At 39.9% G+C, this 22,705-nt stretch overlaps 2 protein-coding genes across 2 annotated transcripts; both read left to right on the forward strand.

Moving 5' to 3' along the window:
* Positions 1 to 556: 556 nt before the first annotated feature.
* On the forward strand, positions 557 to 7,265 carry LOC121517127. Its single transcript, XM_041798661.1, has 12 exons — positions 557 to 627; positions 1,379 to 1,422; positions 1,940 to 2,026; positions 2,236 to 2,325; positions 2,414 to 2,500; positions 3,506 to 3,595; positions 3,675 to 3,761; positions 3,980 to 4,069; positions 4,150 to 4,242; positions 4,331 to 4,389; positions 6,836 to 7,112; positions 7,250 to 7,265. The coding sequence occupies exons 2-12, from the start codon at positions 1,385 to 1,387 to the stop codon at positions 7,263 to 7,265; spliced, it is 1,014 nt and encodes a 337-aa protein (XP_041654595.1). The 5' UTR covers positions 557 to 627; positions 1,379 to 1,384.
* A 1,302-nt stretch (positions 7,266 to 8,567) lies between these two features.
* LOC121517128 (NLR family CARD domain-containing protein 3-like) lies at positions 8,568 to 19,236 on the forward strand. The gene is made up of 7 exons (XM_041798662.1): positions 8,568 to 8,862; positions 11,174 to 11,914; positions 12,297 to 14,085; positions 15,365 to 15,541; positions 17,107 to 17,283; positions 17,448 to 17,494; positions 18,382 to 19,236. Exons 1-7 carry the CDS (start codon positions 8,568 to 8,570, stop codon positions 19,026 to 19,028), a joined length of 3,873 nt encoding a protein of 1,290 aa, XP_041654596.1. The 3' UTR covers positions 19,029 to 19,236.
* The last annotated feature ends 3,469 nt before the right edge of the window (positions 19,237 to 22,705 follow it).

The following is a 22,705-nucleotide window of genomic DNA, read 5'->3' on the forward strand; positions in this document are numbered from 1 at the left end:
CCTCTTGTGTTACCAAGTATTTGCCTTTTCCCTTTGCAAAACAGCAAAACAGTCTGAGACACTGCTGCTTAACAGCGAACAGATGAAAATGGGAGGAAAACAGACTAATATCCACTTAATTGGGGATATTTGGACTTGACAGAGATCCATAACACTTCCTAAAAACTTGGTGGACCTGGGATAATTAAATTTGTTGTCATAAATTGAGTTTCGTGTCATGTATTTGTATTTTTCAAGGACATGATGCAGAGCCTGAAGGCACACATCAGCCCAGTTCTTCAGCAACCAATGTGAAACTGAATTAACTTTGAAAAGTTTTGTTAAGCTTTAGATCTTTTCTTTCTCCGTATTTAAGTGATTCATTTGCTTTTTGTTACTTTAGCTAATCTGTGTAAAGATCAATCTTATAAGACTTGTTTCTCACTTGCCCCTTCTCAGACAGCATGGAATAATAAATCACAGAAGTGTTAACATGCAGCTGCAAGGGGGCAGAGAGCCTGCAGACTGAAAACGAAACTGAAAGTGTAGCTGTCAGCTCCTTAAAGCTCATTACAAGAAACAACACAGCAGTACAGAAGCATGGCGCTCAAGTCATAAACCAGGGGAAGATTGTGCCTGCTCTAACTGGTAAGGTTAAAATGTGCCTGTAACCGTGCTTTTTAACTAGTATTTTGCTATTTTCTTGCATGAATGTTTCCTTTTTTTCAATCAAAGCCTACCCTGCACATTTGCAGCATATAGCCCCAGAGGGCTGCCCATTTCCTGTTATGCAACAGGAGAGGGAGGTTTTATTTTATTTTTTAAAGTTACTGCTCTCAGATGCCTTGTTTGGCATGTCATTTTCCCACTTTAGGATGATGTATGTCAGGCATTTGTTCTTGCAGGTTGTTTCATGTAGGTTCATAAATCATTAACTTCTCCTTTATTCCTTCTATAGTAACTCATAAAGTCTTATAGACTTTGCTCAGACAGTTACAATAAATGTGAGAGTAACTGAAACCATTTTTCTCATTTACAGGAAACGGTTGGTGGACATGCTTGGTGACTTGTTAAACAATTTCAAAGTTTTAGTGTGAGACATTTTGTGCTAAGTGAGACTTAATTCTAGAAATGAGGCAGTTTGATGGTAAAGACTTCCTTGAAGCCTGCAGCATGCTGTGGTGAAGGCGGTGGGCATCCTCTGTGTCAGAGGAAATGTTTCTGTAAAATTCAAAGAATCAGACGAGCAAGAAGATGCTGCTTCAACTTAAAACCTACTAAAACGTTGAGAAGCTGGAAATGATGTACTTATTTATAAATAGCAACCACGTTACTCATAGCTTCTGTCAAACTGGATCTTTTTGGGATCGAAGATAATACAAATATCCCTGATCCTTAGATCAACATGTCTGAGGAGCAGGAAGAGGCCGTACCATGGGGCAAGTGAGTAAATATTTGATTTGTTTGACAATGATTATTTAAATGCTTTTCTCTGAAACAGTGGTTCTAAATTGATGGGTCAGGATGTAAAAGTGGGTCACCTCACTGTGTTTCACTGGTGAAAAGGGATGGAGACTAAGACCTGACCTGGTTCTGAATTTTTCAAAACCTTGAAAAGCAATAACTTAATAATAGTGCTATGGAGTTTCAGGCTAAACCAAAATTCTGTACTGCTGTCAGCTTGAAAGAAGACAACAAACAACCAGAGCTTTCTTAACTCTGTCCATGGAGTTTTTCTCCCAAACAAATGTGAAATTTACCCCACAGCATGAATATGTGAAACAATCAGTCTGGTGTGTCAGGTCACCAATATTCAACACAGTTAACGTGGAGTGCCTGGTCCAAGAATGACCCAACAAACCTCTGCAAGGAGAACTGAGAATGACTTTTAGTCATGTGCATGATTTGGTGCAGAATGTCAAAGAGGAAATGAAATCACTGAAATCTTTTTGTGTTACAGACCAGGAAGACCAGACTACCCTACACCCAGTGGCATGTCTGTAAAGAGTGACCAATCCAAGGATGATATCCTCAACTTTGGAGCAAAGTAGGCTGTTTGGTCACATTCTTGCTTTGCTGCAGAAAGTGAAATTACTGTGCTACTCTGGGCTGTATCACAGTCTGTTATCATCATTATCACCATTTAACAAGGCTCCATGCTCCATGTTTTTATTCAAAGATATTCTGCAAGACAGTGTGGAATTGCCAGTGACTTTGGATCAATAACTCTGTTTGAAATGACCATCTCTATTACAGATCAGGAAGACCAGACTCTCCTAGTGGCCTTTCCATGAGGAGTGACCGGTCCAAGGATGATATCCTCAACTTCAGAGAAAAAAATCCAGAGTAAGATATTTATTCATTCCCACGAATTGATGCAGAATTGATAAAAATACATCAGATCACTGACATCTTTTTGTGTCTCACCTTACAGACCAGGAAGACCGGACTATCCCACACCCAGTGGCATGTCTGTAAAGAGCGACCAATCTAAGGATGATATCCTCAATTTTGGAGCAGAGTAAGCTATTTAATCATGTTCTTATTTTAACCCTTTAAAACCTACGGGATCACAGGTGCTCCATTTGCATATCTATTTTTAACCGCAGGTAGAATTGTAACCAAATGAGATAGAGCGATGATTCTTTTTGCATATAAAACTGGAGGAGTAACACTAACATATCACACAGTCAATGTGTTCCAGAGTACTGCTACCTTCTAGAAATATCCTTTTCTTCTTTTGCAGAAATGTAGTACAAGCGCACACATCAAAAACAATATAATATTATCTGGGCTATAAGTGTGTCGTTTTCTTGCAGGTCTGCAAACACATGTATGCTCAAAAGTATCTGGCACACCTAGAGATTTGATTTCACTACTGTAAATAGTTTATTTTTTAAAATGATGCTGTCTTTTTCGAAATCGAGCAGTTTCATTTTATTTCCGTGTTTGCCGCAGTTTATATCGATAAGTGTTTTTACAAAAATGAAGATACGACCATACTCAAAATAATTTTCTGTTGGTTGAAATGATCTTGTGCAACTTTTTTACAATCACAATTTTGAGGGATACAGCAATGCCATCTATTTCATTTATAAATGTGTAAAAAAAAAAGAAAAAAAAAAGCTTTTCATTTTCTTTTTCTTTCTTTTTTTTTGTACTTTTGAGCAATTTAATTTGTTACTATATAGATTTATCACATACATGTAATTTAAATTTGGGTTCTTAGGGTTGTATTGATGTATACCCAATTCAAATACTCAAAAAACGGCACTACAACATGTAAAACTGTAAAAATATGCTCTGGCGGACTTGTTGTATGGCAGGTCATAAAGGGTTAAGGCAGAAAGTAAAATTACTGTAGTTCTCGGGACTGCATCACAGTCTGTTATTGACATTTAATGTCTTTAATGGCCAGTGTCTGTTTATGAGGCTCTGTGTTTATGAACATATTCTGCAAGACAGTGTGGAATTACCAGTGGCTTTGGATCAATAACTTTGTTCTTAATGACAATCTCTGTTACAGACCAGGAAGACCAGACTCTCCTAGTGGCCTTTCCATGAGGAGTGACCAGTCCAAGGATGACATCCTTAACTTTAGAGACAAAAAATCAGAGTAAGATATTTAATCAATCCCATGAATTGATGCAGAATGATTAGAGGGACCTCAGATCACTGACATCTATATGTTACAGACCAGGAAGACCAGACTACCCTACACCCAGTGGCATGTCTGTAAAGAGTGACCAATCCAAGGATGATATCCTCAACTTTGGAGCAAAGTGAGCTATTTGGTCATGTTCTTGCTTTGATGTAGAACGTTGAATATTAAATAAAATCAGTAAGATTATAGTGATACTCTTAGCTGCATGAGTTTGTTATCATCACTCAGTGTCTGTTTATGAGGCTCCATGTTTATGAACATATTCTGCAAGACAGTGTGGAATTGACAGTGACTTTGGATCAATAACTCTGTTTGAAATGACCATCTCTATTACAGACCAGGAAGACCAGACTCTCCTAGTGGCCTTTCCATGAGGAGTGACCGGTCCAAGGATGACATCCTCAACTTCAGAGACAAAAACATAGAGTAAGATATTTATCAATCCCCTGCAGTGATGAAGAATGTAAAAAGAGAAATCAGATCAGTGAAATGATGTTGTTTTATAGAGGGAGACCAGACTACCCTACCCCCAGTGGTGTATCCTTCAGAAGTGACCAGTCCAAGGATGACATCCTCAACTTCAGTGGCAGACAACCAGGGTAAGATATATGGTCATGTTCTTGCTTTGAATCAGAAACATTACAGGATAAATGATTTTAATTCAGCATCTCTTTCATTTCATACAAGCTCTCGTGGAAGAAAATCTGATAGTAACCCTCCCATTGACACTGGAGGAGGACCTGGAGGTAGGATTTTTCAATTTAATTCCAATTCCTTCTGTGATAATCACTTAAAAACACACATGAACAACATTGTTGGTACCCTTCCATTAAAGAAAGAAAAACCCACAAAGGTCACTGAAATAATTTGAAACTGACGAAATTAATAAGTAAGGAATAATAAAAAACATGCTAAAAAATATGTAATGAAAATCAGACATTGCTTTCGAATTGTGGTTCAACAGAATCAGCTTAAAAAACAAACTAATGAAACTGGCTTGGACTAAATTGATGGTAACCCTAAAAAAGATGTAAAATAATGTGCCCACAGGGACATGTTAAACTAATGTGTGTCCTGCATCACAGGTGTCTTCAAACTTGTAATCAGTCAGTCTGCCTATTTGAAGGGTGAGAAATAGTCACTGTGCTGTTTGGTTTCATGGTGTGAACCGCACTGAACATGGACCACAGGAAGCTAAGGAGACATTTGTCCCAGGAGATTAGAAAGACCATGATAGACTTGTTAGCTTGTTAGCATTATAGCATGTTAAAGGTAAAGGCTATAAATCTTCAAGCAGCTTTATGTTCCTGAGACTACAGTTGTACATACACTATCTTGCCAAAAGTATTCTCTCACCCATCCAAATAAGTGAAAGGTGTTCCTTCCAATCATTTCCATGGCCACAGGTGTATAAAATCAAGGCATACAGACTGTTTCTACAAACATTTGTGAAAGAATGGGTCACTCTCAGGAGCTCAGTGAATTCCAGCGTGGTACTGTGATAGGATGCCACCTGTGCAACAAGTCCAGTCGTGAAATTTCCTCGCTCCTAAATATTCCACAGTGAACTGTCAGTGGTATTAGAGCAAAGTGGGAGCAATTGGGAACAACAGCAACTCAGCCAGGAAGTGGTAGGCCACGTGTTCACATGTTCAGGTTCCAGTGCACGTGTTGCCGACACCAGCGCAAACAGGTCTGACGGTGAAGGGCAGTCATGGCAGGCCTCCTGGCAGCCCTTTGAGACTGGAGATTGGCTGCATGCAGTCTGTTCCAGATTTTCTGGGCAGAGAGCCATCGGCCATGTCGTCCTGCAAACCTTGACTGCAAATCTGTAGAAGACAGCCTACGGTCCCTAAGTGCTGACAGGGTGAGGGAATGGTCTTCTTGGGGTGTCGTCTTCCTGGGACGCTCACTTTGCGGCCTGTCTCTGACATCCCCCGTATATGGAGCTTGGCCTTCAGTTTGGAGATGGTGCTAGGGCTCACTCTAAACAATGTTGCAGCTTGGTTTTGCGGAACACCACCTTGAAGTTGCCCTATTGCACGGGCCCTATCCAGATCAGTCGTATGCCAATTCTTGAAGCAGACATCTACTGACCACTGTAGCCGGGCCCATGCTCACAGGAGCTGCCAAACAGGTGTCGATCAGGCACCTGACTGGCAGCACCTGAGGGGTACCAGAAACCCAAAACAAAAGTAAATAACACCAGCAAGACAAGGTGTTTGGCATTGGCAGAGAAGATTTTAAAAGATTGTTTTGGGGGGGGCACAACCCACATACTCAGCTCAAATGTGGCACCATTTTAAGGGATGATAAACAGGCTTTCCAGCAGTATATGATTTATTGCCAAGAAGCATTGTTACAACAAAGAAATTTCCTTATATTTTGTGCTAAGTTTATTTTTTGTCAATACCAATATTGATACTGATATTTCAATGTGATTAAGACCTAAAACTTCAGCCCCTGATACACAATTTAAGTGCTCCTGAGCCCATGCAGTGATTTCCAATAAAGTATTATACTTGTCTTTAATGCAAGATCATGGCATCCAATATTGACCTTTAACCTTGTCCCTTGTGCACACAGATTTCTCCAGATTTTCTGAATCTTTTGATGACATTATGCACTGTCAATGGTGGAATATTCAGTCTTCATAATTTTAGACACAGATTGGTCACCCTCCACCCATCTTTACTTCTGAGAGACTCTGCCTTTCTAAAATGCTCTTTTTATACCCAGCCATGTCACTGATTTGTTGCCACTTAACCTGAGTAATTGAAAAATGCTCCTCCATATATTTGTCAGTAGTTCTGCTTCATTTCCAGCCTTTTGTTGCCCTTTCCTTACACTTATTAGATTTGTTGTTGCCATCAAATTCAAAATGAGCTGATATTTTTCATGAAAAGGTAAAGTGCCGCAGCTTCAGCATCCGTAATTTTGTTTATGTCCTGATATCTTGAATTCACTCTATCTCACATTGCATGTTATCCTAAAAAAGTGTTGTTTTTACCCTAGCAAAGTTAGCAAAGTTAGCACTGAGTACAGTTCATACTTTCAACAAAAAGAAATCCAGAAACTTGCTGTGTGGCACTAAATAGCTGGCAAGATAGTCACTTTTATGGAGCCTGTAGATCAGCGTTTCAGGGCAGTATCCATCCTTTAATATTACTGAACTTTGTTTTGTTTCAGCAGAGCCTGTGGATGAGCAGAAGAAGCTGATAGCTGCTCTAAAGAAAAGATACAAAGAAACCCTTACAGATGGAGACAAAAGTCATCCTAACCGGAGAAGCACAGAACATATCACTGGAGACGACAAAAACCCTGAGAAATCCACTCAGGTCGAAGCAATATCAGATATCTTCAAAGAAATGAAGGAGCAAAAAATGAGAACTGTTCTCACTGTTGGAGAGACTGGGATTGGAAAATCCTACCATGTGCAGAAATTCATAAAAGAGTGGGCTGCTGAGAGGTCAGGGTGGACACGGTTTATACCTTTTTGGGGAACATCCACAGATGATGAAGGAATTATTTTTCTACTTGATATCTCAAAGCTTAATTCAGAGAAAGAGTTCTCTTTAGCTGGACTTCTTCGTCATCTCTACCCAGAAATGAAGAAATATAAAATCTCTGACTTTGAAAAGCTCAAAGTCCTAATAATCCTTGATGGGCTGGATGCTCTGAAATCTGGTCTGGACTTCGGCAACAATGACACCATATCTGATGTCCAGGAGTCAGCATCTGTGGATGTTTTACTGATGAACCTCATCAGAGGAACTCTGCTTCCTTCTGCAAGGCTCTGGATCACCTCTCAACCTTCAGCTGCCAAGAAGTTGCCTGACGAAAGTGTTCACAGACGGACAGAGATAAGATGTAAGTTGATGAGGGTGGGTTGACCCCAATGAAGGAGAGCTATGAGGATAAAGATTTAATGAAATGTCAGAAATTGAAAGGAAAACATGTTGTTTATGTGGGACAACAGATGAAAACTTTACTTGCTGTAAAGAAAAACAAAAGCATAAAAGTCTCAAGGCCACCTAAAAAGAGGCATACACTCTTTATCGCTTATACCTGTTCAACTGTCCTTCAATGCAATTGCATCCAATGCATTTAACCTGAGTATTGGATCAGGAAAGGAAAGCAATTTAAGTGACTTTAAAACTGCGGTTAATGTTGCTGCTTTTGCAGGTTTTCATGTTATTTATGCAGAATTCTGACCCTACCATTTGGAACAGCAGAAATCCAGACTCATCAGACCATCATTTTTCCAATTTCCTGTTGTCTGATTGTAGTTAGCCATTGTGAATTATAGACCAGTGGTCACCAGAGTTTTCATGCAAGGCCCCTTTTGGCAGATGCATGTATAAACAAGCCCCTCATCAATCACCCCGCACATCGATGCATATAACATACATAAACATACATCCATGTCCCCACAAAAAACCTTTCTCAGGTTGTGACAAAAGTGTGCCTCTCCTTTTTTGTTTTTGTGTGCCTTTGTTGATTTTGTCTCTTCCCATTTTTAAAGTATTAAAAGTGTTTAATCTCTCTCTTTATATCTGTTCTTTTTTTCTATTCTTCAGACAAAGGAGTCCAATACAAACTCACTGCAGACCAGAGGAAGAGAATCCTCAATCAGCATGAAAGCAAACTGAGAAGACAAGAAAATGACACTGAACTCTATGAGATTCATGATGATAAAGAAAAGGAAGACAAAAAAATCTCTTCTTGGGATAAATTATTTCCTGACTCAAAGAAAAATGAGCCACGAACAGTGCTGATGAAAGGAGTCCGAGGTGTTGGTAAAACATACCAAACTTTGAGGTTCATGGTGGACTGGGCGAAGGGAAGATCAAACCAACACATTGACTTTGTAGTACCACTTGATTTCAGTGAGCTGAATTCAAAAGGACACAAAGATCTGAGCATGAATGATCTACTTCATCGTTCCCTAAGTTCTAAAAAGAGCCGGCAAGTTTGCAGTTATGCTAAGTGCCAAGTTCTTTTCATCCTTGATGGTTTGGAAAAATGTGAACTTCCTCTGGACTTTGCACCAAACACAGACCTGACTGACGTGGAAGAGCCGGCCTCGATGGATGAACTGCTGACAAACCTCATCAAGGGGAATTTGCTTCCATCTGCCCGTATCTGGATCATCTCTCAACCTTTGGGGGTTGACAAGATTCCTCCTGAATATATCCAGAGAGTGACAGAATGCAGAGGTATGAAACTATGATGGTTACATATGCTGTAGTTTAAACCTGTCTGTTCTGAATATGTAAGAGATTCTTTATATAAAAGTAGTTACAGAATTTGAGAACAAACCTTGACGGGTTTATCTTGAGAGGACAGCATAGGTGATAATAATCTGACAGTCCAATATTTAGACAGTATATGTTGATGCTATCAGTGCACTAAGTCACAGTCACACAGACCTTTGAAGAGCATGTGTTTCCTCCATTTTCAAACATGGTTGTTAAAGGCTTATAACTGATTTTTGGGTGTTTGATCAGACACCAAAATGGGTGTGTCAACTCAACTGCTAGTGTCACTGTCATTGGGATTTCTTGTTCTGTGCTCGAGAATCCTGTTGTCTTAATAGATTTACTTAATAGATAGGCACTTATCCTGAACCTGAAGTGCTGTTTTTCACTGGCTGATCCAGGGGGTGGAATAATAATAATAATAATAATAATAATAATAATAATAATAAATTTTATTTATAGGTGCCTTTTAAAGCACTCAAGGGCACCTTTCAAGCCAACGTCAAAAACAAGACATATAAATAAGTAAACAAAAATACATAAGCAAGCAATGAGTTAAAACATTGAAAAATAAAAAAAATAAACAGTGTGTAGGTCAGCAGATAGAAATTAGTCAGACTAAAAACATGCCAGTTTGAAAAGATGGGTTTTGAGATGAGATTTAAAAATGGACAGTAGATGTTATGGATGTCTGGTGGAAGTGAGTTCCAGAAGCAAGGAGCAGAGCGGATAAAGGCTTCACATCCCTTGGTGGCTAAACAAGCGGGTGGGACAGAAGAGGAGAAAGAGGACCTTAGAGTGTGGGAGAGGGGGCTGATGTGTAGAAGGGCAGAAAGGTTTGGAGGGGTGAGGTTAAGGATGGCTTTAAAGATGAGGACCAGAATCTTAAAGTCAATGCGGTAATGGGAGCCACTGGGAGCCAGTGTATCTGCTGAAGAACAGGAGAGATGTGATTCCTGGATGGGGCTCTGGAAATGATAATGGCAGCAGAATTCTGGACTAACTGAAGATTTCTGAGGGAGACCAAAGAGAAGGGGGTTACAGTAATGGGTTTGGGTACTGACTACAATGAGTGAACTTCAATAGCAGCAGAGGAGGTAGTTAGGGATGAATAAGGGGTGATTAATGTTGCGTCAATGGATGTAAGCAGACCTGGTAACATTACTGATGTGTGATTGGAAGGATAGTGTGCTGTCGAGGATGACACCTAGACTCATGACCTGAGGGGAAGGAGAAACTGAGGAATGATCAGTTGTGAGGGAAAAGTTGTCTGATTTTTCTAAAGCGGATTTAGTGCCAATGAATAGAACTTTAATTTTATCACAGAGATATTATTTAAGCCAGTGCAGGGTTGTGTTTGTGATTCCAGTGGAAGCCAGTCTGTCGAGGTCTTACAGGGCTTAAGCCATGAATGTTTTCTCCAAAGCCCTCAATCTTTCAGATAATGAAACAGTCAAACTATAACTCTGTGCCATCCACCATCAGTTTCTCCCTGCGTGAACACTGGAAAATCAGTGGGAGTTGTGTAAAAGGTGAAATATCACCCTCTGTGGTCCTGTCCTACGTACAGGAGTAGAAGTATTAGGGACAGAAATAGGGTAGTATGCCCAGAACCATACTGGTTTGGGCTAAGCCCTGGATATTTGACCCGCCTGGCCCTGTCCCTTCTGTTGTTCTCATAGGTCATTCATAGCTTGTTTCTAAAGATGTTTGCAGTCTCTCTCAGACCTGCTAAGTCTCCATCTACAAACATTTTTGTCTTCCATCATAATATCTTGAAGTATCCACAGTAAACAGTATTATAATTAGTGTAAGAATCCCTTGTGCTGTAGTTTGGCTCTATTTGTTGTCTCTTTCAAAACCCACGGATCCAAAAAGCTGATCAGTGCAACGTAAGCAGAGGAACACATTTGTGCTAGACACATTAATGCTAGACAAAACTCACAGTGGTGAATAAATGGCCCCATCTGCAATGAAGTATAGCCTCGCATACAGCCCTCTGACCAGTTTCTCAAAGATTTGGCTAAGTACCTCATTCAACCCCAATTGAAAAAAACAAAAAAACTAATCTTTCAACTTTTTAACAACCGCATAGACCCAGTTTTGTGGGTACAGTATGTATAAAGTTAACAGCTTCAGCAAAAGTGAAATCATTTTAATGATAGCTCATAGCATATATACTCTTTGCATGCTCTCTGTCAAAACAAATAGATGAAAAGATGTTGGACATGTCAGTCACAAATCCTGTGTTTTTTCTGGCTTGTTTCAGAGACCTTGGAGCGACGGAAGAAGCTGATATCGGCCCTCCAAAAAAAATTTAGAGAAACCATTGAAGATGAAGACCTAAATCATTCCAACCAGACAAACACCGAACACGTCATGAGAGAACTAACAAAGAGTGAAACCACTGATGAAGAGAAAAATGAAAGTGCTGCGGCAACAGCAGTGACTCAAGTAAATGTGGTATCTGATATATTCAAGGATAGCAGGGGAAAAAAGACAAGGAATGTTCTGACTGTTGGTGTGGCGGGTATTGGAAAAACATTCAATGTGGAGAGATTTATAAAAAAGTGGGCCGACAACAAGTCAGTTCTCACTTGGCTAGCAGATACAGCAAGGTCCTTCATGGGCACATCCAAAAATGATCAAGTTATATTTCCTCTTAACCTGTCGAAGCTTAACTTGATAAGAAAAGAAAAAATCAGCCTGTTGGAGCTACTCAATCATTTCTTCGAGGAAACTAAAGAAATAGTCATCTCAAACTTTAATCAGCTCAAAGTCCTATTTGTCCTGGATGGACTGGATGCTCTTGAACCCGCTCTTGACTTTGAGAACAACGACAACAATCAACCAGTTGAGGATGTCCAGCAGTCAGCCTCAGTGGATGTGCTGTTGACAAACCTCATCAGAGGAACTCTGCTTCCTTCTGCACAACTCTGGATCACCTCCAGACCTCCAGAAGCCTCCAAGCTGCCTCATGCCTGTGTGGACAGGCAGACTGAGATAAGATGTAAGCCTTCAGGGGGAAACAGGGTGATAAAATATAAGCATTTGAAAGAATACTTGACATTTTTGTAAAGATAAAGTACTAAAAATGATAGCTGTACAATTAACCTAAAAAAAGGACACAAAACAGAAACTTTGAAAATGCACATAAAATTTTTAAGAATAAGATATATTTGCTATTCAATCTTTTGTTTGTGTATATCTCATTTGCAACCTGTTTCACATGGTCCTGTATTAGAGCCATTTAAAACAGTGTGGAAAACACCAGCTACAACAGGAACAACTACATTTTTGATGCTTTGTTGTATATTGTATGAAATATACCACCTGAACATGGAATCACATCTGTTACTTAATTTCTCCCCATACATTTGTTTTCTCCATAGATAAGCCTGATCTTGCAAGTCAATGGTCAGTCAAATCTCAGCTGAAGGAGCAGTTTACCCATGTGACCATGGGTATGGACATGCAGAAAACCTCCGCTCTTCTGAACGACATCTACACAGATCTCTACATCATTGAGGGGGAGAGAGGAGAGGTTGAAATGCAGCATGAGGCCAGACAGATTGATGGTGCAAAATTCAAACCACAAGAAACTTCCATTAAGTATAACGCTATCTTTGATGCATCATCAGGAAAAAGTAAACAGATCAAATCTGTGCTAACGACTGGAATGGCAGGCATCGGAAAGTCATTTGCAACAATGAAATACATGCTGGACTGGGCTGAGGACAAGTCACACACAGACATCTTTTTCATGTTCCCACTTTCTTTCCGAGAGCTGAATTTGAGAAAAGGTGACGAGCACAGCTTAGAGGAACTTATTTTCAGCTTCTTTCCGGGAATGAAGACGTCAGAAATAAAAGACTATGACAAGTACAAGATCCTGATTGTCCTGGATGGTTTTGATGAGTGTCGCCTTGATGTTGACTTCAGTGAAAGTGAGTACTGTAGGGATGTGGAAAAGCAAACATCAGTGAAGGTCCTGCTGGCAAACCTTATCAAAGGCAATCTGCTTTCTAAAGCCCAAATCTGGATCACATCCCGACCTGCAGCATCCAACAGTATCCCTGCTGATAAAGTTGACCGGGTTACAGAGGTGCGAGGCTTCAATGATGACCAGAAAGAAGAATACTTCAGGAAGAGATTCGATGACAAGGAACTTGCTGAGAAAATCTTGTCACATGTCAAGAATTCAAGAACTGTTTACATCATGTGTCACATCCCTGTGTTCTGTTGGCTCACATCAAAAGTTCTGGAGGATTTTGTGGAAAGAAAAGAAGAAGGAAAGATGCCCAGCACGCTGACTGACATGTACATACACTTCCTTTTGTTACAATGCAGGCAGGCGAATGTGAAGTATGGCACAGGTGAGACGAGTGAGAATTCTGAGCCTGATTCATGCTGGAACCAGAGAAACAAGACAACGGCTGTTTCTCTGGGGAAGTTGGCTTTTGAAGGACTGGAGAAGGGAGACCTTGTCTTCACTGAGGAAACTTTGACAGAGTGTGGTGTCAACATCACAGAAGCTGCAGTCTTCTCTGGTGTTTTTACCCAAATCAAACGAGAAGACTCTGGGCTCTACCAGCAGAAACTCTTCTGCTTTGCTCATATGAGCATTCAAGAGTTCATGGCTGCTTTTTATGTGTTTCACACATTCAACAACGAAGCTGTTAATCTGCTGACAAAACCCCCTTCAACAGTCACAGACAAGCCTGATTTCTACAAGACAGCAGTAGACAGAGCCTTAGGTAGCAAAAATGGAGACTGGGATCTTTTCCTCCGCTTCCTTCTTGGCATTTCTCTGGAGACAAACCAGACTCTCCTGAAAGATCTGTTAAAGCAGACAGAAAACAGCAAAGAGACCAATCAGGAAACCATTGCCTACATCAAAGAAAAGATCAGAGAAGAGAAAAGTGATGCTGATCAGAATTTCAATCTTTTTCACTGCCTGAATGAGCTGAATGACCAGTCTCTGGTGGAAGAAGTCAAAATGTACCTGCGCTCTGAAACAGTCACATTTGAGAACTTCTCCACATCCCAGTGGTCAGCTCTTACCTTTGTTCTGCTGACTTCAGATGAAAACCTTGATGTGTTTGATCTGAAAAAGTACAGAAAGTCAGAGAAAGTACTTCTTGGGATGCTGCCGGTGGTCAAAGTCGCCAAAACTGCTTTGTAAGTACTTTGGTCTTTCATTAAACTTCTTTCAAATTTGATAGTTTCCTTTGTTTACACAGTGTAGTAGGTTCTCCGATTAATGGCCAACCAGCCACCCATCAAACCAACCAATCAGTATTTGTGTTACTCCTGTTCAAAGAGGGCAGGTTTAGGCTAATACCTTTGATATGTCATTCACTGAGACCCAGCGTTAGTCCACCATGGGTTAAGCACTAAGAAATATTTAACAATATTACAGTGGCAAGAAACCTCCATCAGAGCAAGACTTAAACTGCACAGCCTGTGTTGCAGAATCTGTGATTTTATGGTAAATTGATAGAAGTAAATGCAGTTAACAGTAAGAGGGAGGCATAGAAGGAGAATAGAGGAAGGGAGCTGTAAGAGGACTGCAAGTGGAGATGCAGAATGAGAAAGAGAGTGATGCAAAGAGAAGGAGGGCAGATGCAGGCAGGGATAAAAGGGAAACACATACTGATAGGAAGGAAGCTGCAGACAAACAGAGGACAGGGAGATGCAGACAGAGAAAAAAGAGATGCAAACATAGAGAAAGGGGGATGCAGACAGAGAGGAAAGGGCGATGTAGGCAGAGAAAAGTAGAATGCAGACAAACAGGAGAGAGAGATGCAGGCTGAGAAAAAAAGCAGAGAAAAGGGTGATGCATACAGAGAGATTAAAGAGATACAGACAAACAGGAGGGGGAGATGCAGACAGAGAGAAGAGGGGGGGTGCAGACACAGAGTAAAGGGAGATGCAGAGAGAGATAAAAGACAGAGAAAAGAGATATGCAGACAGACGAAAGTGAATAAGACTGAGAAAAAAGGGAGTTGTAGACAGAGAAAGAGAGATACAGGCAGAGGGAGGTTTCACATTAAATTTGATCTACTATACCTCTTTCTTCTTGAGAGAAGGCATCTTATTTTTCAAAGTGATTTTAAAATGTAAAAAACAATGTTAACAGCATGACCATAAGATTTCATGTCAATATTCAAGCACACATAAATTCATCATCATATGTGTTATGCTGTGTGCAAAATTCTCCAAATGCTGTTTTTAACCTTCTTTATGTTTTTGTAAAATTCATTAATTCAAACTTTATTGCCATTAAATCTGTGGATCACCAGGATTTCCAAATCTGTGTAAAGGGCTCTTAGAAATGACATGATAGTTGATGTTTTTCTTCTTGTGTTTTACTAGTTGTGCAGACACAGAAGCCTTTTGAGTGATTCTTTGACTTTGTCACATCTATTTGAGTTTCTGATCACAAACATTTTCACAGGCTGAGTTGGTGTGAGCTCACTGAAGAATCCTGCAACGGTCTCCTCTCTTCAGTCCTCACCGCTGCATCCTCAAATCTCACCGAGCTTGACCTGAGTCATAACGACCTGAAGGATTCTGGTGTGAAGTTTATAGCTGATGGCCTGAAGAGTTTACACTGTAAGCTGGAGACTCTCAAGTAAGTTTGCTTTTTTTACCTTTACAGACAAACATACTAAATTAAAATCAGGGCACCGTTATTTATGAATAGTCTGGCTGTTACATTCATGAAATTACCACATTGAAAACACAAAAGACTAATTAGGATTTATAAATAAAACGTAACAAAGGTCAGAGGTTTAATCTGGGATTAAATTATGTAAAGACTCATTTTAGAAGTAGTTACACCAACACTTGCTTTAAATTCATTAGCTTTAGCTGAAGCTACACTAGCTACATAATTAATGTTACTACAAAAGCCAGTGTAGCTAAGTTAGCTTTGGTAACATGATCTTTAGCAAGTGTAGCAAATGTTATCATGTCTATGCTAGCTATGTATGTAACACAGCTAAGTAGCTGACAAAGCTAAGTTTGCTTTTGTAAACACAGCATAAGCTAACATAGCTTTGTTAGCTATTTATTTATTCATGTAGCCTAGCTATTTTACAAGAATAAAATATGGGTCTGCGAGATTTGCAAAACTGTAAAAGGTGTAAAGGCTTCAGCTACGTTATCTATATAGCTAACGTAGCTTTGTTAGAGCTAGCCTTAGCTATGTTAGCTGCGTTAGAGTGTTTTCATGGAGGACAAGGTTTTTCCTGACAGACTGTTAACTCTGCTTTAAGTGTTATGAAATTAGGTTTTTCTGGTAAACATAACCCTTTTCTTAAGCCCAGCCCTACCTGGAAGTTTAATCCTATTTTCTTTTTATTTGTAGTAAATAAAGCTTAGAGTACTTCTCACCAATCCCTGCTTGCATTAAAGCTGATGCACCACGTTGCTGCTGCTGCAGGCAAAGCTTAACCTCCACCACCCCAGCCTCCTCCTTTAAAGCTGAAAGCTTGTTCCACCCTCATTCAGATTCATGCTACTATAGATCATTTGCTTTTGAACTCATTTGAAATATGAAATATTTCTGTCCTGACAGAGGCCCAAGGTAGTGGTCTGCAAGAGAGGGTGTCTAAGAGCTGCAGTCTGCAGCCAGAAAGTCTTGGGGTGTCAGCTGTTAACAGCTGTTGACTGGGAACAGGGTCAGATAATAGCCAAGCTGCTAAAGAGAAAACAAGAAACAAAGGGGCTGGCTGGTGCCGCCTAGCATAGAGCTCTCTGTGGTTTTGTGCAACAGATGGGCAGCTGTAGCAGAGAAGCTAGGGCAAATGGTACTATAGTTTTAGGATGATGGACAGCTTAGATAGGCAATGTTGACATCAACATTATTAACATTAGCTTTAAAATGATCCTGCCTACACCATAGCCCAGAAACGCTGAACACCTTAAAATTCATGAGGTTGGAAATGTGTCTAGTAATACGTTTTTTAAAGGAAAGGGACAAAAGTTTTTTAAATACATTTCCTTCTTCATTAAAACAACTTTCACAATAATACAACAGGTAAGTTAGAGCCACAGGCTAACAAAGATTTGGTTTAAAAAATCACTATATGATGGTTTTCATTAATAAATAAATGGTTTCAGTTAGTAATAAAAAATACGTAAAACCATAATTACAACAGTCTTACTCATACTTTAACATTATGTTGTCTTCAGACTGTCTGGCTGTCAGGTGACAGAGGAAGGCTGCTCATACTTGGCCTCAGCACTCAGGTCCAACACGGCCTCCTCCCTGAAACACCTCGATCTAAGTTACAACCATCCAGGAGCCAAGGGGGCAGCGATGCTCTCTGCTATAGCTGAGGATCCAGATACAAACCTGAAGACAGTCTGGTAGGTGGAGATGTTTGTAAGTTTTTTGCAAAGTGTCACTTTTAAATAAATGTTTTAGTATCTAACATTTTGGTCACTTCATTTATTATGTGCAGATCATATAAACCACTATAAGATTGCAGAGAACCCTAAAACACTGTTCATTTTGTCTTTTTATCATGCAGCTTTGACTTCTGTGGAGAGCATCGTTTAAAACCGGGGATAAAGAAATGTAAGTCTTTTAGGATTGGACAGCCAGTAACCATTCAGTATACAGTACACTCTGAGATCTTAAGGTCTTGTACACACGTAGCCGGCTATCTGGGAAACCGCATATATTTTTATACGTTTAGGCCTGTCATCCACACGAAACCGCAGTTTTACGTCACTTAAAACGATCTTTTCTGAAAACTCCGCCAAAGCGGAGATTTTGGAAAACTCTAGTTTTGTGGTTACATGTGTACGCCAGGAAACTGAGCTTTTGGTTCTCAAACATCACAGCTTGCGCCGTGTTTGAATCTTTGGCGGAAGAGACAGAATGATGGAAGTTCATTCTGATTGGCTGGCATGGGTTTCACATCTGAAAAACACTGCCACCTAAGGGTTTGGCATGCTTAGAGCAGCATTTAACGGTGGATTTGCCGGTTACGTGTGGACGAGGTTTTTGTTTTTTCTTAACGATCAGGTGTGGACAAAAGTATTTTGAAAAATGAATGAAGGGGGATATTCGTTTTAGAAAATACTCAGCTACATGTGTACAAGGCCTAAGTCAGTGCTGGATAGATGTAACTACATGTCATATAGTGAACCTTTGTCATCTTTCTTTGACTTTATAGCTCAATTCAAATGTTTAGTTTTGTCCTATATTAGTGCCCCCCCCCCAATTCTACCTGAGAATAAAAGTAGATTTAGTTAATTGTGTCTAAGTCTAATTTGGACACCCTAGAAGGTTCAAAAGTATAGCACTTCCCTTAGTGCTATAAAATGGAAATCTTTGGTGACCCCCACCCCTACCCACCCACCCCAGGATGGGAACCAGTGTCCTATACAATGTCCTATAGTTTTATAGGCTTTTCATTTTAAAGCATCTTTGTTTTAAACATCTTCTTCCTCTGTCAGATGATGGATGTCTGAAACTTGATGAAAACACAGCAAGCAGGAGGCTCGTTCTGTCTGATGGACACAGGAAAGTGAGAACTGTGAAGAAGGTGGAGGAAAAGGTGCAACGAGAAGAAAATGAGGAAAGGTTCAAGAGGTCTCAGGTGTTTTGTGAAGAGGGCCAGCAGGGTCTCTGCTACTGGGAGGTGGAGTGGAAAGGGACTGTCGGCATTGCAGTGGGTTATAAAGAAGTGGGAAGGAAATGGGACAGGAAGTGTGGTTTGGGATGCAATGACATGTCCTGGAGTCTGCTCTGCTCAAAGGGTGGATACACTGCCATACATGGGACAACATCCAAACATATTAATGAACCATTTTCCCAGAAAATAGCAGTGTTTCTGGATCAGAAAGCTGGTACTCTGACTTATTACAGTGACATTTCAGGAGAGCTGAGCCCCATACACACCTTCAAAGCCAAATTTAAACAACCAGTCTATCCAGGCTTCTGGTTTAAGAGGGGTTGTGCCACTCTGTGTGAGATAGATAAAACCCCTCTGCGATGGAGTGAAATCAAGCCTCAACAGCCAGAGCAGAAGAAAAAAAGCAGAAGCCAAAGTTGCAAAATTCACAGTCCCTCAAAAAGGCAACTTGAAGAGCTCCAAAAGTGAGTCACAAACGTGCAGCAAACACACTTAAAGAAAGGTGCAAAACACCCCAGCACCCTAAGAATAGAGCACTTGGGACTGGTCTGCAGCCCCATACATACTTACATATGTCTATTTTGACAACAGAAATAATCATGTTTACAGCCTGGTTCAAGATTGAATTTGCTCCAGATAGCTCATGATGTGATTGGTACACACTGCACAGGTACTGAACTTTTTTTTTTAACCCATTAGTTGCTATATTAAAGCTAAGAGTTGTTGGCTAAGAGTTTACATAACAGAATCATTTTTTGTGCTTGGTACACTGATTCTAATATGGCATTTTCTTTGAGTCTTTTCTTCTTCAGTTGAGTCAAACACAACTGAAACGTAATTACTGACTGAAATGCATAGAAGCCTAGTGTCAACACTAGTACTTCCATCGTCCGTCCACTATATAAGTGACATTATGAATGTCACGTCTCAATAAAAAGGACATTTTCTATTTTTTTTTTCAAGTTAATGACTATTGCAGTAGTATTCTGCTGCCTTTGTAAAAGACTGACTTTGAATTTAAAAAGGCTAAAACATGAATAAGTAAATAAATGAATAATATAGTATAAATATATTTTTTAACTTTGGCAGCTAAAGCTTTGTCTTACTGAGCCACTGATATTTAACAGACTGTTGCTGAAATAAATACACAATAATTGTACTGTAATTTAAATCACATAGTGTCATAAAACTTTCTCTGCTTTCTGGAAGTTAAGACTTACCTAACAAAAGGAAAATGATCTCATTTATATGGATAGATTATGTCATCCGTCATTTATGATAAATACCTGTAAAATGTCCTGATGCAAAAATAAAGCTTGCTGAAATATAACATACCAATACATGTTTGCTGTGTCTATTTGTGGAACTAAGATTTTGTAAATAAAGCTCACCAAAGTTTACTTTCTTGAACACTGGTATTGATACAATGGATACACTTCCGGCAGTAAAGAGTTAGATTTACATGCCTTCACAGAATAAAATATGTGCAGAAGTTTATCTTATTTCCATTTTAACTGGAACAAATATGAGTTTAAAGTACTCATTTTTGTTTCAATATCAGCTTCTCTACAGTAAAATAGTTTCTCCTTTACAGCATGCATAAATCCAAGGAAAAATATCATGTATCTAATTTTTCAATATACTGTAAAGTAGTTCACTACAAAATGCTTGGATGTGGAGATATGAAGGGGACTTTATGGGAAGATTTATTTATAATCTAAGATATCTATATTCTATTTTAATGTTATTTCATCCTCTTAAGGTCTTTACATCTAAATACTTGACATTTGTTCAAACGTGATGTACATCTGCTATTATTATTTGTTTGGTCTATGATCTGACCTCCATCCATCCATACATACATCCATCCACTTTCTATACCACTTATCCCGTTAGGGGTTGGAGGGGGCTGGAGCCTATTCCAGGCATCACTGGTTAATAGGCGAGGTACATCCTGGACTGGTCATGATCTGAGTTGTAAAAAAAAAAAAAAACCTATGCATTTTTATTATCTTGGATATCTTGGTACTTTGCTCAATTCAGCTTTCCCTCACCCTGATCCATCTCCCTGTCCCTGCAGCTGAAAAACACCCCCACAGCATTATGCTGCCACCTCCATGCTTTACTGTTGGGATGGTTTTGGGCAGGTGATGACAGTGCCTGGTTTCCTCCAGACACAATGTTTAGAACTGAGGCCAAAGAGTTCAATCTTCCTTTTAATCAGACCAGAGAATCTTGTTTCTAACAACCTGAGAATCCTCGAGGGGCTTTTTTGCTAACTCAAATGTGCTTTTATGTAGTTTATACTGAGGTGAGGCTTCCATCTAGCCACTCTCCCTTGAAGACCAGATCAGTTGAGGACTGCAGTGATGGTTGTCCTACTGGAACTTTGTCCCACCTCCACACAGGATCTCTGGAGCTCAGTCAGAGTGACCATCGGGTTCTTGGTCACCTCTCTTACTACGGCCCTTCTCCCTTGATTACTCAGTTTGACCAGGGGACCAGCTCTTGGAGGAGTCCTGATTGTGCCAAACTTCTTCCATTTGAGAATTATGGAAGCCACTGTGCTCTTGGGAACCATCAGTACAGCAGAAATGTTTTTGTAACCTTCCCCAGATCTGTGCTCTAATCAGTTTGATTTACCACAGGTGGACTCCAATCAAGGTGTAGAAATATCTCAGCAATGATCCAGAGAAATGGGAGGAATCTGAGTTAAATTTCAAGTGTTGTTTCAAAGGGTCTGAATACTGATGTCACTGATCGCTCACGTTCTCTGCCTGGCCAAGCTGTATGTTTAATGATTTTGCTCTATCATTATTTAATACAGTCTACTTTATCAATCAAACAAGCAGTCTTGATCCAAAATAAGAAGTAAACAGTGGAGGTGGGCAGAACTGAACAGCTTGTCTTTACTCATCATCTTTTGCTGTCTTGATTGAGAGCCCCCTGGTGGCAGAATATATGTACTGTGCACTGATGGCTTTGCCTAGCAAATTACTCAAAGACGGCCTAGGTTTGTTGAGTTCACATTATGGTACAGCTCTCCTGACTCTTCTCAGTACAGTGCATATAAATGTTATGTTTATGTATAAAAGTCAATATCATGGCCGACCACAGGGGAGATTAGACAGATAACTGAGACCAAACTCACGCTATGAGACTCTGAGATTATAAAAAAACATGGCTTCAGATTTTCTTTGTCTCCAAGCACATTTATTTGGTCTGCTCTCTGATCATTTCTTGGCTTTTGACTAAAATTTCAGTCAAAGGCTGACACAAATATCCTCAAAGATTTGCATCAGTATCAAAACATTTGTCATCTGCTTTGTGGTAGAAGTCAGGGTTCAAACCAAGTTGGAACTATTCCCCTAGTGTTTTGGTTTTTAATCTACTGGTGTCTCATCCTGACTGTGGAGCTTGAGTTGCTGACATCCTCCTGTTAGCACAGCAAGTCATGAAATAAACCTCTACAGAATCAAAAGTATCTTATCATAAATCTAGGGTCAATGCGGTTTAAAATCCCAGGATATTCAAGTATGACTCAATATTCACTGCAGGCTTCAAATAGTTTTTTTTTTTTTTTTATAGTTGGGACCAAACCTGTTCCAGAGATTAAACCTCTCACTGTACATATTATTTAGGAAACCATGCAGCTTGTTTTTCCTCACAGCTTATCTCCTCAGTGACAGAGACATAACTTCACAGAATGCCCCTCCCTGGGTTTCCTGTCCTGCAGCAAGAATGTACGCTGCATCTCTCCCCAGGAGACGTACACAAGGGTGAGTTTGTCAGCGATCGGCCTCGGCCACATGTGAGTTATCAGGATGAAATGAGCAGAGTCACTACAGGGAGCGGCGGACAAGCTGGAAACAGAACATAAACATGTCACTAATGTCTACATATGAGGCTTCAATTGCTCCCCAGATGAAACCCACATTAGAGTCATCATTGTTTTCGGTTATCTTTTTGTGAAGCGATGATTTCACTGTGAAACTTTGTCTTCTGGACGAACCGTTATTTTGTTGACCTGTTCCAGTCACATTATCTGGTAATTCATAACTATTGCAGCTTGTTCCTATAAACAGATAAGCTTGGTGATCTACTAATGATTGATATAAGATATACAGTGTTGTGAAAAACTGATT

The sequence above is a fragment of the Cheilinus undulatus genome, linkage group 11 (genome assembly GCF_018320785.1).
Source record: "Cheilinus undulatus linkage group 11, ASM1832078v1, whole genome shotgun sequence".
Taxonomy (NCBI): Eukaryota; Metazoa; Chordata; class Actinopteri; order Labriformes; family Labridae; genus Cheilinus; species Cheilinus undulatus.

Excerpts from the sequence above, each read along its gene's own strand:
- LOC121517128 (XM_041798662.1), top strand. The coding sequence starts at position 8,568 with ATGAATGATCTACTTCATCGTTCCCTAAGTTCTAAAAAGAGCCGGCAA. Across the intron at positions 11,915-12,296 it reads CAGGCAGACTGAGATAAGAT|ATAAGCCTGATCTTGCAAGT; the intron begins GTAAGCCTTCAG and ends TTTTCTCCATAG. Across the intron at positions 17,495-18,381 it reads AAAACCGGGGATAAAGAAAT|ATGATGGATGTCTGAAACTT; the intron begins GTAAGTCTTTTA and ends TTCCTCTGTCAG.
- LOC121517127 (XM_041798661.1), top strand. The coding sequence starts at position 1,385 with ATGTCTGAGGAGCAGGAAGAGGCCGTACCATGGGGCAA. Across the intron at positions 1,423-1,939 it reads GAGGCCGTACCATGGGGCAA|ACCAGGAAGACCAGACTACC; the intron begins GTGAGTAAATAT and ends TTTGTGTTACAG. Across the intron at positions 4,243-4,330 it reads TTCAGTGGCAGACAACCAGG|CTCTCGTGGAAGAAAATCTG; the intron begins GTAAGATATATG and ends ATTTCATACAAG.